Raw genomic sequence first — 15,453 nt, forward strand, 5'->3', positions numbered from 1 at the left:
TTTGAAAATAGTGTAACTTATCTGTACTTAAATGAAACAGTACCCATCACAAACAAGTACTGCTAATATGCATATCAAATGATGAGGAAAAACATCAAACTACCAATTCTTCATCCTTTTCTATGCAAAAATAATTCATTGAAAAATCTAAAACATGCAGCTTCATAGTACTTAGAAAAAAATTTTAAAACAGAAAACTTCATGATATTTAAAATAATTATTCATTTATAGAGTATTTCAACATTTACAAAATGTTTTCTTCATCTCTGCAAAGCTGGTAGTAAAAAATTACCCCCCGTTATATAGACAAAGGTCCCAATGGCCAAATAATTTGTAAGTGTTCAGAATTAGGGCTTGGATACAGGATTCTTTCCATTACATCAGGATCTACTTTCAGTTGCTTATTTATTCCAGGTTACATATCAGATACATTAACATTTGGGATTTGATAAACCTGTGCATATGGGGGTGGGTATTTTCCCTTGACATCTGACACTGTTTTTATATATTGTTTTCTTTCAGACAACAGAAAATGGTAACTATCCTTCCAAGAATAGTTCTAATTAGCTATTCCTGGAGTGATTCATGTATAAATGAAAATAAAATAATAACTAGAAATCCAAAGCCCTGGTCTATGTAAAGAGAAGTAGAGAGAATAAGGTGTGAAGTTTAAGCCATTTTCTATCTTTGAGAAAGCTGATTCAAACTAATAAATTATCTTTAATTCCACCTTCAGCTTTAATGCTCAAATAAATGTTAGCGTTACTTGATGAATTTAAAAAAAAAAAACAGCTCTATAAGAACTGTATCCAATATTAAAGCTTAGATTGAACTTAAGTTAGCAAGGAAAACTAAGGACTAAAACTAAGGAATGGGGATTTAGTCCAGCTAGGAAAATGGGGAAGAACAAAGAAAAAATAGGATCACTGTTGGAATGGATAGGAAAACAATATCTGATAACAGAGAGAAGGTAGAAAATTTTTATTTTACTTCCATTTTGTCTGCCACGGAAAATGGTTTAAAAACGGGAAAAATTAGAACAAAAATAGTTAATAGAGAAGGACATGTAAAATTAAAAAATAGGAAAAAAACATACAGGTATACTTGATGAAGTCACAGCGCCCACATGAACTGCAACCTCAGATACTAAAGAATTATCTCCACTATTAGTGATATTTAAAAGTACATTAGAAAAGGCAGATAAAAAAAGTATTGAAAAAGAGCAGTTGTCCTGATTTTCAGAAAAAGGAGAAAATGAAGACTCCAAATTGTAGGCCAGCTTGTCTTTTTCAGGCAAAATTCTACAATGTATTATTAAAGTGTAGCATCCTCATGATGTACTTTAGAGTAGATATGGATGTTTCCTGTTAGCCATGATGAAATCTTTAGTTGGCAGCTAAGCCAGAAGTCAAGGCAGCTAGGTCTGGAATCAGGAGGATGTGAGTTCAAATCCATCCTGAGACCTCATTAACTGTATGATGTTGTCAAGTCACTTGAGCCCATTTGTTTCAATTTGTCTCAATGCCTCATGTACACTAAGCTAGAAAAGGAAATGGAAAACCACTCTAAAGAAAAACCCAAAATTGGGTCATAGTCAGATACAACTCAACAAGCCAGAACTCGATGGATATATTAAGGAAGCAATCTCTGACTTCTCTGGTAACTTCTTGACAGCTTTAAAATATACAAGGACTCTTTGAGCTCCAGAGGACTGGTAAGGATTGGGGATGTGGGGGATCTTCCTTTGACTCTATGTGACCCAGCTATAGGAACACATGACATTCAAGGCAAGCTTGTGTTTGGGAAGAGGCCATCTCCTATTATGGATTCTTTCATTTCATACAGGAGCCTGTAAGATTTCAAGAGAGAGCTGGCAATCACCTCCTACTTCCCTCTACACACACACATACACACACACACACACACACACACACACACACACACACACACACAGAGCTTTCTGAACAACCAAGCAATGAAATATTGGTTGTGAAGCAATCACAATACCAATAGCAGTAGCATCAGTGGCAGATAGGATAATAGGTAGAGTCACTCACAGAGGAAAAAAACTCCAGGAAAGAAAAGAGACCATTTGACTTTGATCTAGCTATACTCAGTGAAGGTGAAATGTAAAATAGCTAATGATCAGATATTTCTGCATATGTCCCAAAAACATTTGAATACTAATCTCTCAATCAGTCCTAAATCATTCTATAATTCTTTATTGCTTAGCATTTCTTTTATTCCTTAGCTTGGAAATAAAATTGCCTTTTCTATAACTGATTCATAGTTGTACAATGGGTACCTCTTTATTCCCTCTCTACATATTCCATTGGGGAAGACCTCTTGGACTAAAGTCCAAAATGGAATTGTTCCTCAAGAATTTGAAGGGTAGAACTGAAGTTTTGAGAAGCCTAGATTCCCTGTGGGGGAATCAAGAAAAGCCAAGAGCAATGAAGTTAAGGCAAATTCCTGAACAAGTAAACAGGGATTAGCAAACGTCACCTGGTGTCATAGGGCCTGGTGGTCTTAGGTTAGCAATCCCAAGATAGCAACTGTGCTAGAAAAAAGAATCAGAAATCAGCCAGCTGCCTCAAGAATAGGTTTTAGCACAAGATTTACAAGGGGGAAATGTTGAAAACTATGTGTACGTTTTGAAAATAAAAAGCTTTACAAATGAAAGTGGCCTACCTGTATCAGATCTAAAACTATATTATAAAGTAGTGGTCATCAAAACCATTTGGTACTGGCTAAGAAATAGAGCAGTTGATCAGTGGAATAGGTTAGGTTCACAGAGCAAAATAGTAACTATAGCAATCTAGTGTTTGACAAACCCAAAGACCCCAGCTTTTGGGATAAGAATTCACTATTTGACAAAAACTACTGGGAAAATTGGAAACTAATATGGCAGAAACTAGGCATTGACCCATACGTAACACTATAAACCAAGATAAGGTCAAAATGGGTTCATGATCTAGACATAAAGAATGGTCTTATAAACAAATTAGAAGAACATAGGATAGTTTATCTTTCAGATCTATGGAGGAAGGAATTTGTGACCAAAGAAGAACTAGAGATCATTACTGATCACAAAATAATTAATTTTGATTATATTAAGTTAAAAAGTTTTTGTACAAACAAAACTCATGCAGACAATATTAGAAGGGAAGCAATAAACTGGGAAAACATTTTTTACATTCAAAAGATTTGATAAAGGCCTCATGTCTAGAATATATAGAGAATTGACTCAAATTTGTAAGAATCACAAATCACAAAGAACAACAATGAAAATATACTACATTGATATGAAAAATTCAACAGTAAAGATTTTTTTTAAATGAGAACTGATGTTCAAAAGGTTATAGGAAGACAGGTACACTGATGCCCTGTTGATGAAGTTGTGAAGCATTTTAACCATTCTGGATTTCAATTTTGAAATATGCAAGAAAAATGATTATGCTGTCCATAGTCTTTGATACAATTATGCCATCCTTGGCCATAAACTTTAAGATAGAAACAGAGGTCCAATAAATGTCAAAATCATTACAGCAGTATTCTTCGGAGTAGCAAAGAATTGAAAACAAATGAGTGTCCATTGCCTATGAAATGACTAGGGGGAAAAAAGTTACTCTGTGTGAATGTAATGGAATATTATTATGCAGTAAGGAATGGATAATGCAAGGACTTCAGAAAACTGTGGTAATAATTGTAATTAATAATTAATATACTAATTGATACAGAATCAAAAAACTATATATCTATATTTAAATAAATATAAATTAAAAGATCAGTTAAAATAAGTTAACTCTGAAGAATGGAAAAAATATGAAGGTCTTGAGTAAAAAATAATGAGACAGCTCTTCCCTTACTGCAGAGAGATGGAAGACTACCAGGACAGCTGTAATTTGAAAGGAATGGACTAGATAGCCTTTGAGGTTCCTTTCAATCTAAATATATGATCCTATTATGGTATTTGTATGCATCATTAGATATATGTCTGAATTAGATATTTTTGCTTGTTTTTCATAATTTATCAAAAGGAAAGATTTATTCTAAATAGTAGAGTGGGAAGTGACTAATATAAAAACAAGACATCATAAAAAAGAAAAAATAGATGTTAGGAATTTCCTTTTTGTTCAGTAACCAGAATGGAGACTAGGGAAATATTATATAGTTAACTTAGATTTTAGCAAAGGATATGATAAAATATTTCATAATATTCCCATAAAAATGTGTGAACTAAATGATAGTGCAATTCATTGACTGGTCAAGCTTCAAAGTATAGTCATTAATAGTTTGATGTCAGCTTGTAAGAATTCCAATGGAGTGTCCCAAAAGCCTCTTGCTTTTTTCAAACATTATCAGTAACTTACATAAAAACAAAGATGATCTCCTTATCAAATGGGAAGATGACACAAAGTTGGAAGAGAGAACTAATACTGGATGCCTATCAGAATCCAAAAAGGTCTGGACAGACTAGAACATTGAGCCAAAACTGATAAGATGAACTCCAATAAGGATAAATGGAAAATCTTAAACTTGAATTCAAAAAAATCCACCTAGTCAAATCAAGATTGAGTTCTGAAGCAGTTTGTCTGAAAAAAGATTTAGAGGGATTCATAGACTCCAGGTACAGCACTAGCCCTCCCAAAAATAAATTTAAAAATTTTTTTAAGTTATATGATCTTTGTTTTCATTTCAGTTATGTTTCACTCTTCATGGCACCATTTGGAATTTCTTATTAAAGATACTAGAGTGATTTTGCCATTTCCTTCTCCAGTTCATTTTACAGATGAGGAAATTTTCAAATAGGGTTAAGTGATTTGCCCAGGGTCACATGCTAGTAAAAGTCTGAAGTGAGATTTGAACTCAGAGATTGAGTCTTCTTGATTTCAGGCCCAGCACTCTATCCACTATCCCATCTAGCTACTCTAATGTGATCTTGTGCCTTATTAAGAAAGGCATACCTTCCAGAAGTTAGCCCTAATCAGATCTGGAATACTGTTCTTGGCACCATTTTTTAAGGAAGGATACTGATAAGCTGGAAAATTTCAGAAAAAGAGGAACTAGAGTGGTGAGGGCCTTGAGTTCAAGTTATAAAAGAATTAATTGAATGTACGAAGTATCTGAAAGTCTATTAGGAGAAAGAGAAATTAGACTTTGTCTGTTTAGCCTTAATGGACAACCAGAATAGTAGTTTGGAAAGTGAAGAGAGGCAAATTTGAATACTATCAGAAATATTTCATAACCATTAGAGCTATTAAATGATAAAATAGGTTCCCTAGGTAGGCCCTTCCTTATAGTTCTTCAATCAGAGGCTACTTAATTTACCAAGGTAAGAGGACAGGAGACCATGTCCTATAAGGAGCAGTTGAAAGTAATGGAGACTGGTGAGGACATAATGGCTGTGTTTAAATATTTTAAGAATTATCACTGAGAAGAGATAACAGATTTTTTTCAGCTTTGCCCCAAAGTGCAGTACTAGAAGTCATGGACAGAACAGATTCAGGGATGAATATATAGAAAAATCTTCCTGATCACTGAGAATTGTCTCAAAATGGAACGAGTTGCTTTGAGATAGTGAATTCTTCTTCAGTGGAAGTCAGTATCTCAAGCATCTGCTCTTCTTTCTACCAATGGAAATAGAAAACCCTCCATGACTCAATAAATAGAATTCAAGAATTACTATTGCTGAAGCAGATTAATATATGTAACAATAATTTAAAGTAACATGATGTAAAAGGAGAGAAAAGGATCCATGTTTGCAAAAAAAAAAGTTTGTAACAGCTCTTTTTGTGTTAGCAAAGAATTATAAAATGAGTAAATGCCCATTAATCAGGGAATGGCTGAATAAGTTATGGTATATGAAAGTAATGGAATATTATTGTTCTACTAAAAAAATGATGAACAAGCTTCTTTTAGAAAAGTCTAGAAATATTGACCCGAAATGATGCTGAGTAAAACAAGCAGAACCAGGAAGATTAAGCACAGCAAGAGCAAGATTATGTGATGATCACTATGAAAGACTTGGTTCTTCTCAGCAGTTCAGTGAACCAAGGCAATGCCAATAAATTTTGGATAGAAAACATCAAACGCATCCAGAAAAAGAACTATGGAGATTGACTATAAATCAACACATGCTATGTTCAAATTTTTTTTCTGTTATTTCCCTCATTTTCCCCTATTCTTCTGATTTTTCTGTCCCAGCATGATTCATAAAGAAATGTGAATTTAGAAAGTTAATATACATGTCTATCCAGAAAAAAAACTTTAAAAAATGTTTAATAGAAAGCTTCTTGAGGATAGTGAATATTTCACATTTGTACTTATATCCCAACATAGTACCTGAAAATTTTAATAAATTTTATTTATTTATAAATGTTTATTGATTGATTGACTGAAAGGGGGACAACATTGAAAAACTTTAGAATTCTGATTAATGAAAAAGAAAACTGGGACTTCAGAGGCCTGATGAGGTGGCAGAAAAGTAGTGGACTCTACAGTTACTGAATGATGCATATACACTTCTAGATGTAACCAATGTGTTTTTTTTCTTTACTATTAATTTATATGTGGGTGTGTATGTCACACGTATGAATGAAAACATGTTTTTGTTTTTACAAGAGAGGATTTGATTGGGAAGGAGGGGTCAATCAGAATCCAACTACTAAACCATTTAAAAAGAAAAACTCAGTAATCAAATTGATAATTAGCCTCTTCCTAAATTTTGCTAGATGGACAACAGTTACTGAACCCAAGACTTGGTAACTGTACCTTAGAGGGACCTGCCAAAGTTTATGTTCCAGCCTTTGGAAAGCCATGAGAATCAGTCTTTAGCAAAGGCCACAGGGCCCAGATGTGACAAAATAGGATACATTTAAGATCACAGTATTTAGAGCTTAGAAAGCACCTTAGAAATTTCTTCTTGTTCAACCCTTTCATCTTAGAAAAGAGAAAGTTACAGCCCAAAGGTCACCAGGTCACATGGTAAGTAAAAAAGCAGAGGTTTTCTCCTATGAGCCCAGCATCTGACTCCAAATTCCATGGAATCTGCTGCCCCCTGGTGGATTCCAATATCATGGTTCCATTACTTTCTCTTGCAATACACCATTAAGAGTGTAAAAATGTGAATAATGAAGAGCTATTAAAATAAGGCAGGAAGGTGAAAGATGTTGGAATCTTTACAAACTGTTAAGTCATTAGAGTTGAGATGTTTTGGGCCAGAACTTGAAACAGATATACAAAAGAAAGGGGGAGATGTTGGAAACTTTACAAACTGCTAACTCATTAGAGTTGATGTTTTGGGCCAGAACCCGAAAAAAGGTACTAAGTAGAACTAATTGATATAATGCTTGTGTTTACACCTTTACTCATTGGAATTCACAAGTACGGGAGATTCACAAAGGAAATTAATGCAGAATATACTTAAACTAACAAAGATAACCCTTCTACTACTCATTTCCATTGATAATAATAGAAATTGTACTTAGAGATCAATCAACACTGTTAAGTACCTACTATGGGCCAGGCATTCAGAATAAAGACCAAAAAAGGAAAAAAAGAAATAAAGTTCCCCAAAGATAATGAATATTATAAGAAGCCATGTGATACAGTTAATGAAGCAATGAATATAGAATCAGGTTAGCCAACTTCAAAAATGAGCATCAAACACTAAGAATGTCATATGGAACCTGGTTATATGAGCCTGTTTCCTCTTCTGCCAGATGAAATTAGTTACCTATATACCATGTACCTGACTGGCACATAGTTATACCAGTCATCTAAAAGTGCTCCATTAATTTTAAAGTGTTATATAAATATGAATTACTTTTTCCAAAAATTGTTTTTATATGACTTTTGAAGTCCAGTGTTTTCTGAGAAGACTGTGGTACAAAAAATATTGGTTCTGCTATTCAGGGTGAACTTTTGAAAGTTACTTCAATACTTATTAAATTTAAGCTGTACCACAATATCCCTGGAAATAATCATATAGCTCCTCAGAATATAATCATTTGGCTAACCGAATATTCTATTTAGTTAAAAAGTGTTCTAACTTTTCAAAGAATTAGAACATGTTGTATGCTTCATTACTAAAATTATGCATAATTTGTGAGGTTTTCTCCTATTAATGTCATTGTACTGGCAAGATTGGAAAAGCTTAGGTTAATAAATATTTTTAACTAAAAGATAAATAAATGAGTTTTCACTGTGTGTCTTACTTTGTTTGCAAGAATGAGAACACTGATAAACTATACGATAGATTATGTCCATTATTCAGAAAATGATGCCAGCTACTTTCTAAACATGGAAGTAAAATGTAATTTTGGTAGTCCAATTCCTCCTAGTTCCTCTTCATCTTGTTACTCTCATTCTCCTATCTCAGATTATATGGAATCACACATGCAGAGAGAAAATGGAAGCATTAGTATGAGACTTTATTTGGCTAACAGGGAAAACTAGTCTAGTTTGTATGCCTAGAAAACAAATGAAAAATTAAGTTTGGGGCTAATTTTTTAAGATTCTAGTTGTCGTACAGCAGCTTCATAGGTTAATAACTTATATTAAGAACCATATATCCTGGCAGAGGTTGGCAGAGGTTTCACCTTCATGTGAAGGAAAGATTGTAAAGCAATTTAACTGTTTACTTTCTGTCTCTATATTACTTTCCAAAACCAGAAATATAGATATATAGGGCTTAAACATCTACAAAAGAATTTAAATTATCTCCTAAGAAAGGAGACACATAAATGAAACAACTTAAGTTTATTGCACTGTTTTTAAAAATCTACCACACCGAGTAAAATTAAAAACTTGACATTGCAGAATGCCCAACAACTTTATTTATACATGAATTTTACAATAAGCAAAAAAAATGTACATCCAGCACACAAAACAATGGTAAATTACAAGACTGCTCATATCTATACTTACCCATTCAATCTGTAATTATTATTTAAAACACTAAATATTGTGTTTTAGACTACATTAAAACTTACCATTCTAACTGGAACCACCTCCCTGATCAAACACACATTACAATACTTTCTACAGCAGAATTAATCTGCTGATTTCTTCATCTCTGATTAATGCACCCAAAGATCCTGTCAAAAAACATTAAATGATCTGCCTCCAATGTAGAAGAGAATTAAAAAAAAATCTACATTATAAAGCAGATTACTCTAATTCCAGTTCACAGATATTTAATCTAAAAACAAAAAATATCTTCCAGAGTTTCAGAATAAAACTTCTACTTTATGGTATACTAGTAGAGTATAAAATCAACTTGTATTAGGCAAAGATATTTATTTTTATATGTACTTGCTAGTTTTCATTCAGAGATATCTTCTGTAATTCCTGATGGTTAGCAATATAAAGAATGAACTTTTAAATTTAAAGTTATAGACATGACAATAAGTTAATGACTTAAGAACTAAGAATTTCATCCTCATTGTTAAGGACAGAATCTATCTATTTTTAATGGTAAGCCATTTCTTATCCAATTGAGGCAGCCCCTATTAAGTTCCATAGGCTGAAAATAAAAATCTACCATCTTAAACATTACATTTAAAATAACTATAAAGATAACTTGAGCTTTACAATTAAGGAAAATATAAAATTTAAATGGAAAAGGATATGCATATTGTTGTACTCTATTAAAAAAACAACATTTATAATAATTTTAAAAGTTCATACTTTTAAAATGATTCATTTGTGGCAGAGAATCCTTTTTTTCCTTACAACAAAAACATTTTGATGTCAAAATAATGCTTTTTATTATTAATTTGACACATCTGATAAATGCTGAAGAAACTTCTTAACAGAACGATAATTTTTTTGCTTTTCTAATATTAAAATCAAAATCAAAAGTATGAATCAAAGTTAAGAGAAGTATCAGAAATTGCTTATAGACATGCATATGTTTTTTGCTGAAATTTCCAAGGTTCTACCGGCGTTTCTATATTTCATATTTCTAATGATACTATTTGACTATTAATGCTCCTTTTTTGTTACAACATCTAAATATTTTTAGGTTCTTCTTGGATTCAATCTTTTCATCTAAACAACAATATATTTTGAAGAGGGAGGGGAAAGTTGCCATTTTTTCCGATTTCAAAAATAAATATCAATTTGAAAAGCCAATTCACAACAAAGGTCTTCACATCAATCCACAAATGACAAAGGGGACCTTGTAGTACTTTTAACAAGATTTTGCTTTTCAAGCTATGCATTAATAAAATGATGCTTTTACATACAAAAACTAAACAAAATGTGTTAATCACACAACATTTTACTCACATTTCTTGAGGCTGCAATTCTAATTCACAAGTCATCAAAATGCTGACCAGACATTATGCAATGATTCTACCTTTAAATTCTCAAATCTCTCATCTCAAAAATATTGGTTTCACCCTGTTTCCTAAGGATGCATTTCTCTGCTGCTAAAACTTTTTAAGTGATGCTCAACAAGCTAGATTGAAGTGTCATGCATTATTTTATCGAGCTTTGATAAAAACAGAACCATCGGGAACTGTGGCACCTTCTTCCTTTTCAGTTATGGTCTCTACAGTCCCAGATGCTGACACAATCACCATTGTTTTATTTGCTGAAACTGTCTTCTGCTTTTCTGCGATAGCTGCACAAACAGCAACAATCTCATCACTTTCAAAATCATAGTCTGGAATCGATTTTGGTGAAAATTTTATTTCTTCAGCTTGTGTTTCAGTTCTTTTAATCCTCTGTGCTTCCTTCTGTTGCTTTTGCAATGTTCTTGCCCAGGAAAGATCTTCTTTCCATATTTCAGGATTCATTGGATAGATGTGCAAGGCCACTTGGAAACTTCTAATTGCCTACACAAAAAGAGGTTAAAGATGTTCAAAAGTCAGTCTATTTAATATTAGCTATATCCTTTCCATATTTCCTATATGTGTTTTATATGAGCTTACTGAGGACAACTTATTGCCTTATATAAAAAATATTATTTGTTGCTAACACTTCCCAGGGTGTAAACCAGTGACTGGCTAGGGCTTTGATAATTGCTACTGATACTTCTCATCAAAGTCTTGTGCACTGAAATATAGAGAAAAGGCATTGACGAATGATGGGACAAGCAGAGCAGCTAGGATAAAGCCAGCAACTCTTCTGATTTCTATTAATGCATACTCTCCTTATAGTCACTCACTTCCCTAATCCCCACTATCACTAAAGAGGAAATAAAAAAGTGCAGCAGCTGTAATCATTATACCTTATATAAGGATCAGCCTTTCTCACATTGTAAAGAATATTTGGGCAGAAAGTGCCTCAACCTCTTCTGCCAAGAAATCTTACCTGAGGAATCTGAAGCTCAAGAGGAAAATCTTCAGAGTGTATTAATAATTATACTATTCAAATTTGTAAAAAAGAAGATATGATGAATTCTCAACAGAAAACGTATAATTTATTTTCCAAATGATTTTCCTACAGAACTTAAAAACTGATAGCTTGAATATCTAAAATCCTTTGGCATATTTACATTTTATCAGTACAGAATAATAGGAGGTAATGAGTTGAGAAAAATGTAAAGAAATTTAGATGGCATAAGGGTTTTTCAATGAATGCTTCTTTAAAAAAAAAAATGTAGAAGGCCAACAAAAAAAGTATGCTTTATGGTTTGACAAAAGCCATTCTAGTTGATCTAAGAAAATTAGAAAAGGAGGATAAATCAGGAGACAATTTTTTAAAAATCAAAAATAATACCCAACAGAAACACTCTGAATTTGTGATTCCCTTCCTTTCTTTTTTTTATGCTTTCAACTGACATATTTAAGCATTTTCATAAAAATTTAGTGAAAACAAGAATTTCTTTTAAAAACAAAATTTGATTCACAAGGGGAGAGAAAACTGAGGAGTTTAATCACAGTTTTGTGTGAGGCAAAGTCATAGTTCAAAGTATCTTGATAAATTCAAGTATCTGCTATAAGAAAAATCAATATGATTTTGAGTAAGTGCTATATAGATAACTATGAGCACAGATTTAAGTGTGTTTGTGCTACCAAAACATTACAGCTTAATATTCTGCAATATACTATCATATACTACACATACTACAAAGACTATCAATTTCCAACTCTATTATAACTCATCTGAGTATTTAAAAAACAATATTTCTTACCAAATGGTAGCATTTTGGGGGTTCTCTTAACCATGAAATTTTAATAAAGATTGTAATCAAACTATTAAAAAAAGAAAGTAAATTATGCAATTGGACTAGCTTAATATCTTTTAGATGTAATTTAGGTTTGTAGACAGAATTTGATAGAAAAAAAAAAAAAAACACTGACATTTTCAGGAAAGATTATTGTAGTTTAAGAAAAAGATTTAGAGAACAAAAATGGTTCCCTTATCAAAATAGCAAATTTATCTTGAGTCAAGAATTTTTCCCCTATAAAACTAGTAACATATTCTATTTATAGTTCAATTTTTATTCCTGAAAAATTATTCAATAAATGTAACTATAATTTTTTTTTTAGTGTGCTTTCTTTTTAGCTTAGTTGAGACCTAGAAAGAATTTTCAGAGGCAGCCATTAATCTACAATTAGTATTTTTTCATAATGCTAAAAACCTTTTTATTTTTGGAAAGTTATGTGATAGAATTTCAGTTATATGAACCCATTACAATAACATTCACAGCTGTGTGACCTTGGGATCAGTCACTTTACCTGTTTGCAAGCATTTCAACTGTAAAGTGGTGATAACAATCGCACCTGCCTACCTCCCAGAGTTATTGTAAAGATCAAATGAGATATGTGAAAACAGTTTAGCACATTTCCTTGTATATAGTAGGTCTATATAAATGCTAGCTATTGTTTTCACAGAAATTATTTTTTCTTCACTGTCTGAAGATGCTTATTTTTAAGGCTTCTGAAGATACATCATTGGCTAAACAAGTTTTGCCATACTTATAATTTCACTAATAAACTAATTTTTAAAATTTTTAGAAGCATATTAAGGTTTAACACAAAAATCCTTGAAGGATTCTACAATCCAACATAAGTGCCAATTTTGCTGGGCTTCATGAATTTAAACCGTAGCCTTTTTTACCTCTCTTTCTCAGTTCACCTAAATCTTATCTTTGTATTTCACTGTAACTTCACACTCATCAGAACCTGTACTCTCAGTGGTATGCCCTCACCCTGACTTTACCTTTCCTCCCTTTACTGCTTTGACCAATACAATTATGTTATTCTCTATTCTTAAATCTTTAGTCCTTGTTTCTTAATAAGCTTTGTCTAACCGTAACTCCCTCTCTTCACCTTCCCTTCTACTCATCTATTGACTCTATCAAGTCACACAACAGTGCTCTGCATAGCCCTCACTTTGTACAATAATCCTTTTATTCTTCCTCAACTGGCCTCTATCACATTCCCCACATTGACTGTTTCAAACCATCTTCTCTCCAGCCCCCCATACTACTTTCACCTTTCAAGCAGCAGAGGACCTTGCCTCCTTGTTTTTCTTGGGAAAGCAGACCATCCAAAATAAACCCTTTCATGAAATGATACAAAGTGAAATGAGCAGAACTAAAAGAACATTGTACACAATAATAGCAATATTGTAGAATAACTGACAGCGAGTGACTTGGCACTGACAGTGAATGATTTTATCTATTCTCACCAATAAAATGACTCAAGAGAATTTCAAAGGTGATGATGATGAAAAATGGTATCCAGGTCTACAGAAAGAACTGATGGAGTCTGAATGCAGGTTGAAGCATACTTTTTTTTTTTTGCTGCGGCAATTGGGGTTAAGTGACTTGCTCAGGTCACACAGGAAGGAATTATTAAGTGTTGGAGATGATATTTGAATTCAGGGCTGGTGCTCTATCCACTGTGATATGTAGGTACCCCTACTTTTTTTTTTACTTTATTATTTGGGGGGTTTATTTTGTTGGTCTGCATTTTCTTTTACAATATGATTAATATGGAAATATTTCACATTGCATACAATGATAATCTATATAAAATTATTTGCCTTCTCAAGGATGAGGGTAGGAAGGGAAAGAGAAAATTTGGAATTCAGAATGTTTAAAGGACAAAAGTTTAAAAGTTTTTGTTTATATGTAATTGAGGGGAAAAAACTAAATTGAAGTTAAAAAAAAATTCACCCTTTAATTTTCCTTGCTCCAGACTTTTAAATCTGTCTTTACCAATTCCCATTTTTCTCTGGTCTGAGAAGAAACAGCCCTTCTTGTCAAGATCAACTCTATTTGGGTCCTTGATCACATATCCTCCCATTTCCAACAGCACTTGCTCCTTTGATAATTCCCCTTCCATTTCATCTTTCATCTTTCCTTTTCCTAATTTCACTAGTTCCTCATCCACTAACTACAAACATTACTAACACTTCCATTCCTTTAAAAAAAAAAAAAAAAATTTGACCCTCAACTATCATTCACAAATTCCTAGAAAAAGTTACTTACACTTATTTGCCTCTCCTTCTGCCATCCACCCCTTAACCACTTGCAATCTAGTTTCTGATCCTAATATTCAACTAAAAGTACTTTTACAAAGATTATAAACAATTTCTTAAGCCTTTTTTCAGTCTTCATCTTACTTGAGGTGTTTTGGGTTTTGTTTTGTTGTTTTGAACTACTGCTGATAATTTTCCCTGCATACATCCTCCTCCTTTTGTTCTCATTTCTTACTATTCCCACTCAGGACTCTATGCTAGGTCATCATACACATTCCCTGGTACCTAAGTATAAGTAACACCATTTCCAGGTGCTCAATCCTCAGTCATCTTCTATTCTCAATCTAAATCTTTTCCCTTACTAATCTCATCAACTCCTCTGAGTTTAATTATCTGCTCTACACAAATGCCAAACTTTGTAATGCAGCCCTAGTTTATCCTTTTTACTCCAGTCTTGTATATCCAATTGCCTCTAGATATTTCTATCTACCTATTCCAATGGTTCCACAAATTCTTCAAATACTCAAATGGGTCTGGTATCTCATGAATGTGAATTTCTCCTCCAATGATTTCTCCCAATACATCCTCACCTGCCCATCTCTGTGATTCTTGCCCATCACTTCCCATATGTTCACCACAAAAGATCCATCCAACATACTAGATTTTTTTTTTTTGGGGGGGGGGAGGGAAGGGTCTGAAACAATTGGGGTTAAGTGACTTGCCCAGGGTCACACAGCTAGGAAGTATTAAGGTCTGAGGTCACATTTGAATTCAGGTCCTCCTGACTTCAAGGCTGGGGCTCTATCCACTGCGCCACTTAGCTTCCCCTACTAAATACTGATACTATATGTTCACCACAAAGGATCCATCCAGCATACTAGATATTTGCTACTATCTATTCACCACAAAAGATCCATCCAGCATACTAGATATTTTTTGATACTAATATGCAACTTGAGGCTTTTTATTCTGTTGAATTTGGGGTTTTTGTTTCCTCACTCATCTCTC

At 33.0% G+C, this 15,453-nt stretch overlaps 1 protein-coding gene across 2 annotated transcripts in view; it reads right to left on the bottom strand.

Annotated features, from left to right (window-relative positions):
• Window positions 1-8,748: 8,748 nt before the first annotated feature.
• The window catches only part of TTC33 (tetratricopeptide repeat domain 33), a 33,186-nt gene continuing 26,481 nt past the window's right edge, over window positions 8,749-15,453 (bottom strand). For both annotated transcript variants that reach the window (XM_051990310.1, XM_051990301.1), the window contains exon 5: window positions 8,749-10,847. In XM_051990310.1, coding sequence (XP_051846270.1) covers window positions 10,494-10,847 — 354 coding nt within the window. In that variant the 3' untranslated portion in view covers window positions 8,749-10,493. The remainder of the gene's footprint in view (window positions 10,848-15,453) is intronic.

The sequence above is a fragment of the Antechinus flavipes genome, chromosome 1 (assembly GCF_016432865.1).
Source record: "Antechinus flavipes isolate AdamAnt ecotype Samford, QLD, Australia chromosome 1, AdamAnt_v2, whole genome shotgun sequence".
Taxonomy (NCBI): domain Eukaryota; kingdom Metazoa; phylum Chordata; class Mammalia; order Dasyuromorphia; family Dasyuridae; genus Antechinus; species Antechinus flavipes.